Source organism: Syngnathoides biaculeatus, chromosome 8 (genome assembly GCF_019802595.1).
Source record: "Syngnathoides biaculeatus isolate LvHL_M chromosome 8, ASM1980259v1, whole genome shotgun sequence".
NCBI lineage: Eukaryota > Metazoa > Chordata > Actinopteri > Syngnathiformes > Syngnathidae > Syngnathoides > Syngnathoides biaculeatus.
In genome coordinates, this window is record NC_084647.1 from 16,474,357 (window position 1) to 16,493,478 (window position 19,122).

Below are 19,122 nucleotides of genomic sequence, written 5' to 3' on the forward strand. Positions count from 1 at the left end.
CTGTGTTTTAGGCCTTGGAAAATGAATCAACCGGGCCCCTTGTAACCTAGCAAGATATCTTTCATCAGAATTGCACTTTCCCCAAGCGCATCTGAGGACCATTTTCTCCATAACATTTACTTTTCCAAGCGCACACTACTGACAACCAGCATTGCTTGTGGGACAATACGGCAAGAGGGGCGGGTCAAGCCAGGGGTTAAGACAATGCGGCTATTATTGTACGAGTGATTGACAGGTCGGAAAGGTTCATTGTCACTATTGAAATGAGGTGAGATACCATTAACTTGCTCCACTCTCTTTAAAAAAAAAAAGGCTGCCATTGCTATTGTTTAAGTTTTGAATAAATAAAACCAGCACTTTGTTTTAAAATGCAAAAATATAACAATAAAAGATTTTTTTTTAAGTAGACAAAACACAGGCAGAGTATTTATTTTGCTGTGCCTTTAAGAGGGCGCGGCCTAATGAGTGACATGAGAGCTGCTCCATGCTCCTTGCGGATGTTTTCAATTTGTACTTCATTAGCTTAACTCCATAATTAACCAATCATTTTTATACTTTTTTTTTAACAAACAAGAAACAACACAACAAACAAGAATATGTGAGAAGAGTCCAGTTGTCTCGATTCAGACTTTGTACATTAGCGTGATTTGGATGACCGGGAATATCCACAGACACGAAGAAAAGACGACATTTTGGGCAAACACGTTGAAACAGTCATTCAAGAGAGAAAGATTTAATTTGACTAGCATCGACTCAACCAGGCCCAATTGTGTCTGCCGGGCGCAGTGACTCTCCTGGCGGGCCAGAGGGCGCACGTGAGCCGCGTTGGCTGAGTGGCGATGCCGCCTCCAGCCACGAGAGAAGAGAACAAGCGGAGACAAAACGCTCGCCCTCCCCTCCCCTCCCTTCCCTTCCCGTCCCTTCCCTCACTCTCGCTCCTCCGTGCCGTCGCCCAGTCAGCGCTCGGAGCTCCGACGCCGCGGCGTATGTGCCTTGCGGCCGCGCGGAGATAGCGCCCGCCCCCTCCCCACCCCACCACAGACACGGCGAGCCGCCCGCCTGCGTGGGGCCGGGGCCCGGCCTCGACAAAACCGAGAATGTTTCGGGACCACCGGCGGCATGTCGCGGGCTTGCTCCTGCTCTCACTTGGTGAGTGGCCGCCTCCACTTGCTTTCCACTTCGCCTCCACTTTTTTTTTTTTTTATCGCGTTCTTCTGTGTTGTTGTTGTTGTTTTTTTCTCCAAAAAGAAAAGAGTCTTCGCTTTACTTCCACAAGTCAGCGCTGACAACTTTCAGAGGAGTTGGCTGTTTAAAATACAAAAAACGAAAACAGACGACAACCAATTGCGGCAAGTAACTGAGTATAACGACTTCGTTACTGTAGATTCGTCAGTTTGTTGTACTTGAGTATTTAATTTTCTGAAGACTGTTTACTGCCTCAGAAGTGTACACTATTTTGTACTTCTTCCTACAGTCTGGGGAAAAAAAATCAAACTAAATGTATATATTTTAAAGTAGTCATTAGTTATTTTTTTGATAAGTTAACAAAACGAGATCACATTTTTTTTTTTGCATAAAATTCAAGTCACTATATAGCGCAGTTTTTTTTTCCCCACTTTTACTATTTGTATTTATTATGTGAGTTGGCACGGTGGCGCAGCTGTAAGCCGTTGACCTCACAGTTCTGAAGACCGGGGGTTCAATCCCTCAGAAAATAGATGGACGGATATTTATATTGAAGTACATTTCAAGAACCTGCACTTTTTGGCTTTTGCTCGAGTGCAGGAGTTAAATCAGTACTTTTCCTTTCCCCAGAGTATTATCTGTACTTCTACCTACACTAAGTACAGGGTGTGAGTGCAATACTTTTGTTCCATCAGATCACAGCTGCATTCATCAGTGCAGAACAATGATGCAAGAGTAAAGGTTGTTGCACAAATGCCGTTTGTACCCATTTTTGCCTTGTTATATCTCTCTTTAGTCCCACTTGGCAAGTCAGAGTGTGTGTGTCCACGTGAGTGTGTGTGTGTCCGTGTGTGAGAGGTGTGGTAAAGTGCGTCCAGTGTGTGTGCGCTCTCGCGTGGCTGCAGCTGTGGTTGTGCACTGAGGAGTGCAAAGGCAGCCCACCAAAGCGATCTTTCCTCAACCCTGATGCATTCATTGAGCCGAGGAACATATTTTACATTACAATCATAAGTAAACAAATAATAATTGCATCTGGCAGCATGAAGCTAAACGGGCTACTGTATTTAAGGACAAAGCTATGTTGCTGTTCCAAATACACATTATCCGTCCGTCCGTCCGTCCGTCCATCTATCCATCAATCAGGGATGCCCAGACTTCCCTTCCCAAATACACATTGTTTGTTTATTTTGACATCAGTTTTCAATTGGTCGTGGCATCAAACACCTTGAAGTGCCACCCCTCCCCCTAAAAAAAAAAAATCACGTGGCGGTTCACTGTCTATACTTTTGGTGAATTTTTTTTGTTTGTGCCATGAGATTTTACAAATGTAAAATATGCGTAATGGTGTAATGAAGGTTGGGGAAACACTGCTTTAGGCCATATTGAGTGGGCTGGCACACATCTCTCTCAGATTTGATTTAATAACCAGAAATTGCCTTTCACCTTAATGAACCCACTCCAGTTCCATTATACAGGCACGTGACTGCGGGCCACGATGGCGCTTCGTGCCTGCGCAAAAAGCTTGTTTGTTTGGCACAAACGTGTTCCAGTGGGTTGTGGGCATCTTTGCCTGTGTGGAATATTAATGGCGGCGAGCAGGAAGAGGTCAGGAATGTGTCCAGTTGGGCCAGATTTGCTGCATTTCACCCCCCACCCCCCTCCTTCTGTCCGTGTCCTCCCTGATGTGCACTCGAGAGCGCAGACGCTGACAACAAGCATGAAAAGCAGAAGCGGCAGAAAACATCCGGGCCATGTTCCAACTGTGACAATTTTTTTTTTTTTTTTACAGCAAAAGTATGTTTATTTTTTTCTATCCATTGAAATGCTACTTCCATTTGTACAGCTGAAATCTTTACGCAGCCAACAATTCCTATCCTTGGTCTGTTTCTCTGTGTAGTTTAAAAAGATGGAGAATTGTGAAAGTGGTGCAAGTGAAGATATAAGGGCCTTCTTTAAAATGAAGACAGTGAACCGCAGTACTGCATATCGCATCTCAACTTCCGTGCCTCCAGCTATATCACAGATTTTAAGCCACTGTTATGTGTTTAAAGTGGGCGCGCAAGTCTGAATTTAATTTGAGTCCAATTGAGTTTCATTTTTAAAGTCCCAAATCGCACATAAAGAGATCCAACAGAATTAAATTTGCTCACCGTCATTGTAGTTCCATGCTGTGCCACAAAATGCCAGGCAGCACTGAGCTCTACTGCATATTTAAACACAAGAAGTAGAAGACCAGGTCCCCACTGAGCAGATAAATCTGTGCATGACATAGGATCTGAGAAATGAAAAGTTTGAAAAAGCAACAGCCACTGTGGATTCATTTCGTTTTCACTGTTGAAGACAACACACACAATAGAGCTCGTGCACGTGACGTCACCATTTCACAGCACCATTTTGCCGGTGAAAAAGAGCTGCTCGACAGTGTGGGGGACATTGAACTGGACCAGAATGTTCACAATGTTCGAGACTTGTTGTGCTGTTTGTTGTTACAACAGACGAGACACATATTCAAAGAGGTCATTCTATGGAATACCATCAGAAAAGACAAGAAAAGATCGATGGATTTCGGCATTTAAACGTGATGGAAGGTGCCCAACCAAATACACACACACACGCGTAGCGATCACTTCACTTCAGGTCAGAATTATTCTTCTCAATCTCAAATTCCCAAGAAGAATTTATAATGCCAAGTTGGCTCATATGAGAACAATGCATTTAAAAAGAAAAAAAAACGACTGAGTCATCTCCAATGTACACGAAGTGTATTCTGGTTCCACATTAATCTATGGTAAACCTCTCCCCGACAGACTTTTTTTTTTTTTTTTTAATATGCATTGTTATCAAATGAGTCCAATGCGTATTTAAAAAAGAAAATAAACCGCCGGTCACACAGAGGTTTACGTGTGGCCACAACATGCTTCCGTGTACGGGGGCTGAAGCCGATCCCGGCGGTTTATTTTTTTATTTTTATTTTTTTTTTACACACCCATTGGACTCATTGGATATCACTGCATATTTATAAAAAAAAAAAAAAAGGCTGTCACGGAGAAGTTAACCAAAGTTTAACGTTTGGCCGCAACACGCTTCGTGTACGGAGGAGGCAACTCGCTGTCTTTTTTTTTTCCCCCCCAATTATAGTTAATGAATGCGAGTTTGTGTAAAACCAGGGGTAATTTATTTAAATATTAGAATTTATATTGAAAAAAACTGAGTGGCTCCATCACTATGAGGGATTTATTCTTGATTAACAACAGATCTAGCAACAAAGTATTTGTTTGCATCCAGACATTTCTACGCTTTCAAACTCTTTCATGTAAATCTGGACGACTTACTCACCAGATGCATGTGGAGATCCAGTTGTCCAAGACAAGCGGAAGCGGGGTTAACAGTCCAATTTCTTATCGCCGAAAACTTCGACTTCGTCATTAAATATGGGTCCTCTATGCCAAGTGTCTCTCATTTTTCCACGTACCTTTGTTTATTATCACCTTCTAAATGTTCAACGGTATCGGGCAAAATTCTGGGCATCGTGCTATAAGACGTATTTTCGCGTCGTCTCCAATCGACTTAGCATTGAAGAATGGTTTGTTTGACCGACTCTTCCGCCCAGTGACGTGATTTGATGACGTAGGTGCACGAGCTCTATATGAACACAGGACATTCAAGCGACTCAAATAGGTAAATGACAAAAAATGCTATCCTCCCTCAACTCCCAAAATTTAGATGTCTTTTTAGTGTTGAACTTGCTCAGCATGATATTATACTAGCTACAGTGTGAGCCCCGTGGCTCCGAACCAAGCGCTCGCACCACCGTGGGAGGGCCGCGCTAAATCATCGCCTCGTTTAAAGCTGACGACCGCTAATTAGCCTTCCTGCTAACACGATGCACCTGCGCTACCGCATTTCTTCAAACGGCGGCGTCTCAATATTCCGCTTGCCCGCTGAAAGTCGCTTTCGAGATGAAGCGTGACATTAAATAATTTCCAATCTCATTAGGTCTTAATTGGGTCACACCTGTGCTTTTATGAGGAGAATTTGAATTGTAGATTCCTGGAGAGAAGGTTTGAAATTAATGGCAGGAAGGAAAGTTGTGGCTTTTGTGGCTGCAAAGGAGCAGGTTTGGCGTTTCTCTCTGTCCAAACTTGTGGCTTCACCTCGGGCTCAAGCCCTCACCAAAAGTGTCTTTTGAAGTCAAGTGGAGTCTCTGAAAAATACATGAGAGTCCCTCTCATCACGAGGAATCACATCTGAGCAAGCCGGCGCCTGACCGAGACATATGTATATTCTTATTTGACGTTTTTATTACCAACCGAATGGCTGCATAATGAACGTGTGCAAGCTCGCTCCCGGAGGACTGCTGGTTATACGTCTTCATCAACACTCCTAGGTTGTCCTCTAATGGCTACCGCAGCACTTTATTTTTTACTTTCTCAGCGTGGATGTTTAATGGAGGTCACCATTCCGACGAACCAGTCTTGGCAGAGGGTCGGATTTAATAACCGGCTGTGTGACTCCGGTGCTTCTGGTATTTATTTATTTATTTTGGCGTATTGGTTCCTCCTTATTCCTACACGTGGGGGAACTTAGTCTCGGGATCAATAACGGTATGGTTTGAAAGAAACTGATAACGGGAGTTCAATCGTGAATTATGATGGATGCCAAAGCGGACAATATGCTCTCAGTTTGAAGGATTTACTTTCCTCTTTTAGAGCTAAACATGAAGAAAATATCATGTCCATTCCCCAAAGTCCAGTTTGGGGGAAGACTTGTGAAGATGCCACCTTTTTAGAACTTAGTGTCCTCCATTTGCCCTTTATACATTGGATAAAAAGTCTTCACACCAAAAATGAGACCTCTCAATCATTTAAATAGAATCCTGAATTTATTGTAACCTATACAATTTACAAAGTAATTGCTAGCACAGTTTGTTGTCGTGTGGTATGTAGCCAATCAAATTCCCAAAATCATGTTAAATGAGAGTCAGAACCCACCTGCTACCGTTTACCGTAATTCCCGGCCTACAGAGCGCACCTGATTATAAGCCTCACTCAGTACACTTGTAAAGGAAATACCATTTGGCCGCAGCCGTGTAAAAGCCGTGAGGTTCCACGTTAAAACCGACATTGAAACACAAGATATTTACAAAGAAAGACGGTACACAGAGAGTTTAACGCTACCGTCGCTGCGCTAACAGGGCCAGTTAAAAAAAGAACATACTGGTACAAATCACTGCGACATGGCAGTAACATGCTAGCGCAGCGCTAACAGGGTCGGACCGGTAAAAGTTACTTCCTCGGCACATATATTCCACCGGTCTCACTCTTACCTTTTCTCCTCGAGGCCCCCTTTGCGACCGTTGGGAAAAAAAAAATGCACAAATTAACCACATCACTGCATAAGCCTCAGGGTTGAAAGCGTGTGGAAAAAAGTCACGGCTTATTGGCTGGAAATTACGGTAATTTGTAGCAATTGGACAAAATCTTTCGGACAAGTTCTTCCTTGAAGAGACATGGAAAATGGCCTCTTTCAAGCAAAATTGCAGACTTCCAGGGTCTTTTCAAGAATGGCTTCTTGAAACCTTTTTTTTTTGTTATGGGTTTTGTCGTGATTGAAAGGCCTACCAAATGTCATGTTGCCCAGTCAAGTTGGTTTCAGGGGTTGAATTTGTGAAGTTTCTTATTTCTTTTGTGGTGTGTTATCAAACTTGGCCTAGTTGTCTTGAAATTGGCTGCTTCAAACCAACCGATCTCTGTTCCTTAGTGTTTTGGAGCATGACTTCTTGAGCCTTTTTTGTGGGGTTACTCATGATAGACATCTACCAAAGTCCATGTTGCTAAGTGAAAGGACTCTCTGAGGCTGAATTATAAACCATTCCAAATGACTTCTTGTGTAAAATGGTTTGAAACTGTTGTCTCTCCCTGCAGGTCTCATGATCCTAGCTTCTGGCGGCTCCGAAGAAGCCTCACAGGTAAGCGTCTGCGGACAAATTAGACCACAATGCTTGTGTTTCTTCTGTTTCCCCTGCTTGTGTTTAGACTTTAATTTCATCTTCAGAGAAAACAAACGTCCCCCACCCACTCGCGACCGTAATTGCCGAACGATGAGCTCCGACATCAAACAACTGCGTATTGCATTGCATTCCTTGGTTTGAGTTTTCCATCTTTTTTTGTGGATGTTTTTTTTTTTTTTTCCCTCCCATGTTGGTACTTTGCCACTCAATAAATAATGAACGCTTTGCTTCTTCAGCATTCTGCGAGCGTGTTGACATCGAAAGCCTCCTTGCAGGGATGCTTAACATGGCAGGAATGGGAAATTACTGCCTCGGCCCTCTCTGATCTCCACTTGCATTCGTCAAAAATTTATTTTTGGGGGGATTTTGGCAATGCATGAACTTTTCAACCACATGAGAAGCTCTCAAAAGTGTGTGAAATGATGGTGTGAGAAACAAGCCAAAACATTTAAGTGTACCCATGCATATTTGAAGGGAGCGACTGTCCTGCTATTTTTTGACCAGTCAAGTCCATCCATTGTCGCTTACTGACCCAGTTTGCCAAGGTACTCGGCTTCCACTTTAACTTTTGGTGTGTACGAACTGAGAAATGGAAGGTTTTGATCAATCTGAATTTGTGGAGTCGTCTTGTTACAGTTTTCTGATGAGTCATCAAACTTCGCTGAGTTTGAATGACCTAAAAAGGGCCGCTTCAACGCCAAATGGCTGGGCAAGGCTTCTTGAGATTTTTTTTTGCGGGTCTTCTCATGCTAAACATGTCTACTAAATTTCATGATGCTAAGGGATACTTGCTGCCGTGGCCGAATTTCCCTCTAAATCCCAAGGTGTGCTTCTGAGCCAACTTTTGGGTGTTTTTCTGCTGGTCAAATATAATTGCATGTGTGACTAAACTGTCTAATGAAGCATTCAATTAAATCGTAAACATAATCCATAGTATATAAAAAAAAAAAAATAGTCATGGGTGGCGGAAACAAATGAAATTTGGTTTATGTGTGATTAGAGAAAATAAAGTAAACTGATGAGCTTTAAGTTTATTGTAGTTGTTCTGTTTACTTACCTTGTTGACACTAAGAATGCGTCTATGAAATTGTTTGTATTGTAACAAAGGAGTTGCACGGACATTCTTATGTTAAAAAGTCAAGAAGCTGGCAGCATTTTATTGCGACCTTTTCGGTACATCTATTGTTAGACATGACAGTCTATAAAACTCTGGGGTTGAGGGGAAATGACCTGAATAAAGTTTGGACCTTGACATGTGGCAGCAAGTTGGTTGTTGCTTAGTTACCGTGGAATGGTATTTCCTATAAAGCCTTTTGTGTATGTGTATGTATATGTATGTTTGTGTGTGTGTGTGTGTGTATTCAGGCAATAACACGGATCCACACTGCTGAATTTTATTTCATAACAAACGCTCTGCACGTTAATTCCAGATATACGGGCCAAACATGAATCAAGCGTTATACTATTTTTGTTGGACGACGACTTCTTATTGTGGTTTCACCTCCACATTTGACCTCAACTGCACTCAGCAAGTTGTGAGCATCCCAGCCCGATTTCCTCAAGTAGAGGACAACAGTAACAAATTAGTTAGGAATGCACGTTTTTGGGTCATGCGAGCACTCCACATTAGTTGTGGTCTGCCCTCACACAATCATTTTTCATGGTGAAATGTTGCCATTATGAAAACTTTGACACAAACATTTCGATGTTGAAGGTAAAATAGCCATCATAGGCCTGTCTGTTTAGGATACCTGCTCCCTGATCAGGGCTCATTTGGACAAGCTCTTTTGCATGAATGTTGGAATTCATGCTAAATAGATGTCCGTCCATCCATCTTCTTCGCCGCTTATCCTCATGAGTCGCGGGGAGTGCAGGAGCCTATCCCAGCTGTCAACGGGCAGGAGGCGGGGGACAGCCCGAACTGGTTGCCAGCCAATCGCAGGGCACATGGAGACAAACAGTTGCACTCACAATCACACCTTGGAGCAATTTAAAGTGTCCAATTAATGTCGCATGTTTTTGGGATGTGGGAGGAAACCGGAGTACCCGGAGGAAACCAATGCAGACACGGGGAGAACATGCAAACTCCACACAGGCTGGTCCGGGATCGGACCTGGGAACTCAGAACTGTGAGGCCTACACTTTACCAGTTGATCCACCGTGCCACCCCTAAATAGACGTTTTAAACAAAAATACACAACTTTCTGTACATTTTCAGGGGTCTTTGAGACTTTTTCATGTGACGTTCACCGTATTCCATGTCGAAGTCGTGTTAATGGTAATTATTATTTTTTTTTTATGCTTTCCAAAATTACAAACAATCATAACATATTTGTTGCACACTTTCGATGGTATAGGCAACAAAACATTGGCATTTTAATATCGTCCTTTTGTCTGGGATACGTGCTTCCGATCGGGACCCATTTGAGGTAATTCCTTCGTACCAACTCATCTAACCCAATTCCTTATCGAACTGTAAAACCAACTCGTCCAAATCCTGACGTCACTTGACTAAGAAAGCGTAACTGCACATACAGTGAATTTCAGATAGTGAATTGTAGCCAGTTGAATTGTTAACATTGAAAATTTGCACTGAAATACAACTATTGAAAATGTGATCACTTTACATTTCAAATTCAAATCCTGGTGGCACTTATTTACTTCCAAGCAGGACAACTTGGCCGTTTAGCGTCGCCCATCAGTCTAGGATAACTGCTTCTGATTGGAGTTCATATGGTTCCATTCCCTTGTGAAAGTACTACGACCTGACCGATTGGTCAGTCTGACGATTTTTATCAGCCCATAATAGCAGCTTTCAAAATAATCACAATCGACTAAATGTATGTCCTGTACAACAACTGTGGAGTGCAGTGTTGCGAAATCATCTAATCCCCTACTTCCATTGAAAAGTGAGAATGGATCTCTTTAGACTCCTTGCTCTTTAATCCACCTCGTACGACAACCAGAAGGACAATCAAGAGAGAGTGTTTGCTAAATTTTTCTGTTAGCGTGACTGCGGACACACATTTCTTGAAGGCTAATCTCTGTACTTCATTCAGTATATTTCAAATGAAACTGTCAAAGCTGAGCTGTTTTGACATCTGAGAAAGGCGTCTCTGTTTTTTATTTTGGTTGCAATAAGTCACTTCTTGGCAAAGAAAATAATAAAGTAGAAGAAACACGTTTTAACATTCAAGTCAAAGAGAAATATGAAAGGATAATGGGATTATTTTGTGATTATATTGTATATTATCTTTTAAATTGATCAGCCAAATCATTTTTCTGAATGTTTCTAAATGCTTTTGTAGTTCATGTTCAAAAAAATATTCTTCGCCATCATACACACTTTAAAAAAAAAAAGGTGCTTTATCTTCAAGAATTTTGAGACCCCAAAAAGTTGCCGAATTCATCAGAAGACTTATAATGATCCAGATTCCAAGATGGCCTTGGCACGCCCTGCGCTCAGACCCTAATTTCTGCTCGGTTTATTAGCTTTGTAAATTTTGCAAATTTATTTTACTTTTAATCTCCTCAAAGCAACAGCGCGTGTCTGTTTTAATCACTGTTTGGCCTCTGGTGTTTCGATGAAGGTTGGAAAGAAACGAGTTAAAATGAGATGACGACAAGGTTCCGACTCCAACCATCTGGACTCATCAACATAAAAAAAAAATCAGATTGCTGGTAAATACTCAGTAGCTCCTGTCATGTTTATCGCGTGAAACTTGTTTGGTCCCAGAGATGCTTCAAGAGCTTCAGAAAAAAAGCAATTCAGCTTGTAAACTTCAACATTAATAACAACTGCAGTTGTTTTACAGCACAATCTTGGTCTTGCTGGTGGGTTTTTTTTTTGTTGTTTTTTTTTTTTTTTTTAGTTCTTCCAACAAATACCTTTTACGGAAGTGTATTGCTGCCACGACCAAAAAAAAATTAAAATGTCGCTATCACGTAATAACATGATATATTTCACGTTATAATGTGGATGTTTTGTGTTATTACGTGATTTGTTTCACGTTATGTGGTTGATTACACGTTATAACATGAATCATTTCATGTTATAATTCATTTCACATAATGTGAAACGTTTCATGTAACAACGTCAAATAAACCACATTATAACATGTAATTTATCATATTATAACATGAAACATATTAGTGTAAAGGCTAATAAGTTCTACGTTATAACCTGAAAAGTTGCCGTCAACTTGTTGCGACCCTTTGGGCACTCACATTCTTCCAAGGTGGCATACACGAAGACACAGCTAGAAGTGGACTCTTATTGAGTGTTGCACAAAACATGGATTTGGTGAGCTTTTTATGGAGTCGTGGTGTACCTGAAGATCGCCTCTTACGAAGGGAGCAAGAACATGTAGTAATGTAGTAGAACGTGTTGTAAAACCAGAAGTAATTGCTTTTGGGGGACAGGGTGAAGAGGGGTGAAATGTATTTATTTTCTACGTTATAACGTGAAACGGGTCTACGTTATGACTGTCACGTCCCATTGGAACGAGAGTAGGACCCGAATGCAGGAACTCGGAAGACGCAAGGTAGTTCAAGAAGAGACCCGTTTATTATATGCAGAGGTAGGGGACCGAGCAGGCAAACCGGTGCAGCAGCGGTAGTTGGGACGTCGGGCGAAGAGAGCAGGTGAGCAGACAGGCAGGAGTCGGTACACAGGAGAACAATCAAAGCAGGCAGAAGTAACGAAGGAGTCAGGCTTACAAGGTTGGTCGGAGAACGGACGAAGGTCGGTACACACAGGTTCAATCAGGGATACGGGAGAACACGAACGGGACATGAAGATCATACGAACTGGTGCCGGCCAGTGGTCATCGCGGTCATATAAATCCACAGCATAATCAGGCTGCATGAGGCGCAGGTGTGCGCCTCAATCAGCGCACCCGCGCGGCACCCGCACAGCTCGTGCTGAAGCGGCAGGATCATGACAATGACATGAAATGAATTACGTTATAACGGGACACGTTTCAGGTTATAGCATGAAATGAATCTCATTATTCCATGTAATTAACCACATAATGTGAAACATATCGTGTTATAACATGAAACGTCCACATTATATTGTGAAACATATGTTATAACATGATAGCGACTTTTGTTTTTTGATGTGGCAGCAAGACGCTTCCGTATACCTTGCCTTTGTGGGGCTTCAGTCTGCCTTAAAACTCATCCATTTTTGCAATTGCAAGTATCCTGGTGAAAGTGTATTACACAAGACCCGAAAGTGACCTACACCTGACTCAGTAGAAAGTTAAAAAAAAAAAAAATGCCCTGCCAGCAGTTTTACCGATTGCCATTAAATTCGGTGGCCTTGTATGTCATGGCAGGATTAAAAAAAAAAAAAAAAAAAAATCTCAAGGACCCCAGTCTGAAATTCAACACGTGGTTGGCCATTTTTGTTTAAAGAAGCCATTTTGGGCAGATTCCAAGACTTTAATTCGACGTACCGTTACTCATTCCAAAGATTTGCCAAGGAGATAAAAAGTACATTCTCCCCCTAAACACCGAAAGAAAGGAAAAGTGAGCATATCGTGGCAAATTTCAGCAGCAAAAGAATGCTTGAGCACATCTAACTTCGAAGTATTTGTGACTGTCGGTCGTGCTGATCACCCGTAGGAGTGCTTCAACTTTAAACCACTCACACAGCAGGGGTACATGGTGACAGTTTTGCAACTCCACCCCTTAACACCCCCCCCCCCCCCCCGGTTGCTCTAGGCAACGAGATTTGTACCACTGACAACAATTTTCTCCAGTCTGGTGCGTTTTCTGGCAGCTGAGCCAAGCGCTCATAAAATGACAAGGGAAAGCATGGGTGGGCAGTCTGACTGGAGGTTGATCCGGGGAGTGTTTGGAGGTCCTCTTGGGGGTCCTTAGGTTAGTTAATATTCATATTTATGGAAGTAGCAGCCTTATTTAGCTCTACATATTTTTGCTCATTTAATGAAAGATGGGACAAAGGATCCACAAGGGTCAAATATTCAACTTGTGTAATTATACCGCCATGCAAATTTAAAGTATAATCGAGTCTTTTGTTTTATTAATGAAGCTTTAATTTAATCGTGACAGACAAAATTATTAACCCTTTACGGGTCATTTCAACTTTCTCCCTCATTTCTCGCTAATGACAAAAATGGACCTTTTCCTTCCCCAAATCTTGTGTAAAAATATGAAATGTTTGTATTTTAAGCCATTCGAAACCATTTAATCTTTTCAGACCGTAAGAAGCATGCACGGCATCAATTTGGTTTTTGAACTTTTTAAAGGCCAGTTTGTTTAAAGGTCCTAGCATGAAAATAGGGCTTCCACAATTTATTGATGAATAGAAATGCAATTTATTAGCAAATTTAATAAAAGTAAGACATGATTTTGTAATCAGTTGTAATGCAAAATACATTTACATGTGATTATGTATTTGTATTTGTCCACCACTCGGTGTTACCTTTTCCCCTTTCAAAGCATGCTCATTTTACTGAAGTAAGTGTGCCGCTGTTAATCTTCTGCATGAAACAATGAAGCGGGAATGCGTGTCAACTTCTTAAGTCCTTTCGAAGTCCACACTCTGCATTATTAACTAATTCTATAATAAAGCATTAAAATCTACCATTATGAATACTTAATATGCATGTTGAAGGCCGAAGAGTTTAAAAGTTTTCACTACGACCCAGTGTGGGCAGTAGAATGCTTGTTGCTAAGGTTACAGCTACAGTTCCGGCCTCCCTCTACGTAATTACATCCTTAATTTACCTTGACGCGATGCACGTAATTACACATATTGCAATAAAGCCGTTAGAGTGATGAAGTGTAACTAATAATACAAGTTGCCATCATCGGTGAAGAAGTGCATATTGCAGGTTTTTTTTTTTTTGGTGCAACCATAAAACTAGTCAGGATTTGAAAGTATGCGTCATTTTGTTCCATTATTGCACTGAGTAGAAACCGTTCAATATTATTCGGCAAAGTCCACTCGCTCACCTTTGTGACATCTCACATTTTTCTTCTCGCATATCACAAAACTGCAACCTTGAGTGAGTCTTGCCATCACCACACAAAACGCTAATGCGACTTGACGTATCAGCCGCTGTGTGTTGGTGTGTGTGTGTGTGTGTGTGTTTGTCCTCGGGGATAGATTGTGGTGCATGAGCTTATGTATGAAGAGCTTCCAAAGCAAAGGTTCAGCAATGGACTTGCAGGGCATCTTTGGTGCTCTGGTAACAGGTTTATGCTGTAGTATTCTGTGTGGATTCATTCATTTACTGTGATCTGTAACAACAGAGAAAAAAAATCAGTAAAACTTCAACATCGTACATGTAGCATGTATCGTGTCAGGCAAAATAATCTGACACATTTGTAGGTTAAATCAAAGGCAAATAAAGTAAGGAAACAAATTCTGTTTTAAAAATTAAATCAGTCAAATGGGATCCATTATTGTGCGAGCCCGGCCGGTTGATTTTCATTTCAATGCAGATCCAGCAACTCTGAAGTTTGTAACCCATAGCAAGATCGCGTTTCGAGCTGATTCGGGATCACGTCTACCAAGATTGGAGTGCAAACGGAACGCTCGTGGTGTTGCAGTTACTGATTTGTTTTTTTTGTTTGTTTCCGCAATGAAAGCGCGATGCTCACCAGTCCAATTCATGGCAGCAACTGAAAAAGAAATGAAAAACAATGGCATTATAAAGAAACAAAGCAGAATGGCATTATATGTACTTTTCAAAATTAAAAACACATTTTTTTCTTTACTTTATTTGCCTTTTATTTAACCTACAAATGTGTCGGATCATTTTGACAGACCCTGTACATAGTCATCAGCCCATGTTACATACAGTAACTGCAGTCATCCATCCATCCGTCCAGCCATATATTTTCTTAGCCGCTTATCCTCACAAGGGTCGCGGGACGTGCTGGAGCCTATCCCAGCTGAACTGGTTGCCAGCCAATCGCAGGGCACATGGAGACAAATAACCGCACTCACAATCACACCTATGGGGCAATTTAGAGTGTCCAATTAACGTTGGATGTTTGTGCGATGTGGGAGGAAACCGAAGTGCCTAGAGAAAACTCACACAGGCATGGGGAGAACGTGCAAACTCCACTCAGGGAGGGCTGGGATTGAACTCGAGTCCTCAGAACTGTGAGGCCAACGCTTTCCAGCTGACCCACTGTGCCACCTAACTGCATTCAGTAGTTATATTATTGAGAAAAAAAAAATTACATGATGCTCATCAATACTATTAGCTAGCAAACCAGACTAAGGAAAAGAAGAAAAATCTTTGGTAATGTCATATTGGTCAATGATTGGCAGCAACAATCTCATGAATCATAAATACAAAAAAACCCCAAAAAAATCATAGAACACCTTCAAAAAATGTTTTCATAACATATTCCTACATATTATGTTTTTTTTGAAGACTGGTTTTATATATATATATATATTATATATATATATATATATATATATATATATTTTTTTTTTTACCATCGCTTTTTTTTCCTTTCTAATTCAAAGCATGAACGCCTTTTTATTTTTTGCGCAAGGGTGCCTCACTATGAAACGATAACTGCATCACTATTCATTTTGGATCATGATGTGTATTTAAAAAGAACATGTACTGGTCGCTAAAGTTTCAGAGTTTTGCTGTAGCGATCAATGTGACCAGAAGGGAAGAACAATTAATCTGACGTTTTCTATCGCCAAATCAGATCTGGGTGATACCATCTCTACCGTTCTCTCGCCTGAAACGCTTGTCTCGGAGCAAAAGAAAAAGATGAAAAAATAACAGTTGACACAAGTATTTATAGCCCCTGCTCATCATCAAAAAAGAGCTCATTTCGAGGAGCCGGTGGGCGAATTGTAGAGTTGACAAGGCGTAGAAAATTTACACAAAGTTTCTGCTCAAATTTTCCCGGGAAGTGAAGCAATTTTGGAAAGGTATGATAGTCAACCATAAATAAGCAGACATTCATGCTAACCTAATGATAAAAAAATATCTGATAATTAAGAACACATTTAAAAAGCATGACATCTTAATGTAATGTCAAGATTTCAGTACTGTGTTGAACATTTGTTTCAATGAGGATCAAAAACAAATGTTAAGTATTACTCATAAAGCACATTGAATTCATGACCTTGTGTATGAAATGCACTATTTAAATACATTTGCTCTGCATCAGGTGGCACGGTGGAACAGCTGTAAAGCGTTGGCTTCACAGTTTTGAGGTCCCGGGTTCAATCCCGGACCCGTCTGTGTGGAGTTTGCCTGTTCTCCCCGTGTCTGCATGGGTTTTCTCCAAGTACTCCCGTTTCCTCCCACATCTTGAACATTTGCAACATTAATTGAACACCCTAAATTGCCCCAAGGTGTGATTGTGAGTGCAGGTGTTTCTTAATGTGCCCTGCGATTGGCTGGCAACCAGTTCAGGGTTTACCCCGTCTCCTGCCCGTTGAGAGCCGGGATAGGCTCCAGCACTTCCTGCGACCCGAGTGAGGATAAGCAGCGAAGAAAGTGGATGGATGGATGGATGGATGCTCTGCAATACCCATTCAAAAATGTATCCAGAAATAGAAATCCTTCACAAAATACTTGGTTTTGTTATACATTTAATATTACAAGACTCATCAAAAACCTTTCTGTGCACAAAATATTTATTTTTATTCCTTGACGTGCTTTGTACTTCGGACTAAGAAAAACGGTTCTGAACATAGATTTACATAGATTTCCTTACTACTAAATGATCAAGCCTGAATGGACAACGGGTCCTGCATGACCAAAATAAAACAATGTTTACAATAACAACTGAAAAATCCACTATACTAGTGTTTTATTTTTTTTTTTAGATGAGACGGCCAATTTTTGAACGCCACACTTCAGACATGCTGCCGCTCGAGTGAAGTGACATTTAAAAAAGTGATTGCAATGGTCGTCGATCCACGTTCAGCCATTTATTGAATAGTTCAAACAATCCAACTCATAAACACAAGACCACTCACAAGGAGCTGCTGTATGCCACATCTTTTGCCCAAACACTCACACGCAGACAAACCGCCCATGATGCCAAGGTCACTCATTAGGCCACACCCCTTAGAAGCACACACGCAACACCTCAGTTGTTGTGACTTCGAGGTTGTCCCACCATACAGTATATACACTTTAAAAGCAGTTTATTTCTTTACACTATATATTATTTTCATTCAACACAGTGGTATTTTTATTTTTAAAAACCTATTTTTTTTTCTTTTTGTAATTTGTTACTCACACCATATCCTTAATTTGCTGTCCATAGCAATATTTTACGACTTGTTATAAACGCTTGACAGCTACGCAGCAGCGCTCATCATAAATCAAAACGGGCATCTCTTTTTAAAAAACGCTCTTTCCTCCCATTATCTATTAATCCTCCAGCACGTTCCGGATCTCATGTGACGTCGTTCCTTGTTAAAAAATGGCAAAAAGAAGACACTTCAAAGTTGCGCTTTGCCCCTCCCCTCGCCTGTGGTCTGCTGCGACCTGCCCAAACCCCTCCAGCACAGTTAACGTTGCAAAGTCGCCATTATTCCTCCACGTGACCCACAGAGGGGGCTTGTCCTAATTACCCATACAACTCTTCAGTATTTACCCATTGTGCGTTTGTGATGTTTTGTTGAAAAGGGGGCTGCTTGTAAGTTTATGTGAAGTATCTTTTTTTGTTGTTGTTGTTTTGCGTCTTTCCCCCGCCCGCCCCCTTAGCTCTTGTCGGCCTTAATAATTAAAGCACCTCTTTCTTGCTGTGCGTTTCAGAGTCGGGAAGGAGATGCGCACGGGATCCCCGCCAGGCAACTGGGTGAGTCTAATCAGAAAAAAAAAAAGAAGCAAACACACGCACACAAAAAACAACAAATAAAGATCCAAACGAAAAAAGTACGTGGAAAGCCTTTGTTCGACACTGCATCGACATGACAGCTGGTGTTGCAATAACAGCTTAAATAAGTACAAATGTGTATCTATAAATATAAATGCATTGTACTTAAAAAAACACACACACATTCAGCTGCTCACTGCTTATTAAATAAACATTCAGTCTTGAGTCCCCCATGCAGAGGTGGGACCGAGTAACAGTTGGCAAATCCCACATCGAGCTGTTGTTGTTTCTTAAGTCATGCAACAATGGCAGAAAAGTTGAAGAAAGCCAACATCATTTTATTTGTGAAAAAAAGAGAAACCAAAGTTAGAATAGTAAACAAAATGAGTTTGTATCAGAGCTCCACCTGTGGAATATTTTTAGGATCAGTTATTCTTCCAATCATCCCATCAGTTAGTGAGTAATCAATCAAAAATGTATTTTGCATAGCAACAAGATCTGTGTTTTTGTGGTCATCGATTTGTGGTGCTATCTTTACCATCCACACGATAATATCTGATTTTGAGTGTACAGGGTCTGGCCTGCTCAGTAATTTCGAGTCAAATTTCAGAGCATTTTTTTTTTTTTTGATCCCAAAGCACAGCAACAAATAAATCAATTAATTTACAATGCACCTGCTGCTGTAACTAAAAATCCATATTTATCAAGGCTTCATAAATAGAAATTTTACTGTTTCAGTTGTACAAAGGTTTCTTTGTTTTTCTAAATCTAAAGATGCTCTACAGTATAGAAAACCAATGCATTTGACTTAATCCATGAGAAAATTTGCTAACTTAATGCGAACACAACACCATCTTGGGGATTCAATCCTCATGAGAAACATAGCTGAACTGTGGCCATTTTACAAACGTCTAGCTTCGCAAGTATTAAAAAGTGTATAGAGTGGTACCCCGATTTACCAGCTTTGTTAATTCTGCGACCACGCTTGTAAGGCAACTCACTTGTGTCTTGATCCAACTTTCCTCAGTGCACGGAATGAAAATATGAATCCAGCCTTGAATGGCAATGGACAAGAG

At 41.1% G+C, this 19,122-nt stretch overlaps 1 protein-coding gene across 2 annotated transcripts in view; it reads left to right on the top strand.

The window, feature by feature from the left end:
* The first annotated feature begins 472 nt into the window (after nt 1-472).
* b3glcta (beta 3-glucosyltransferase a) overlaps nt 473-19,122 on the top strand; it is a 50,833-nt gene continuing 32,183 nt past the window's right edge. The window contains exons 1-4 of one of the 2 annotated variants that reach the window (XM_061828234.1): nt 473-1,149; nt 1,249-1,349; nt 7,110-7,153; nt 17,986-18,028. In XM_061828234.1, coding sequence (XP_061684218.1) covers nt 7,115-7,153; nt 17,986-18,028 — 82 coding nt within the window. In that variant the 5' untranslated portion in view covers nt 473-1,149; nt 1,249-1,349; nt 7,110-7,114. The remainder of the gene's footprint in view (nt 1,150-1,248; nt 1,350-7,109; nt 7,154-17,985; nt 18,029-19,122) is intronic. The other variant, XM_061828233.1, reaches the window with a different exon arrangement.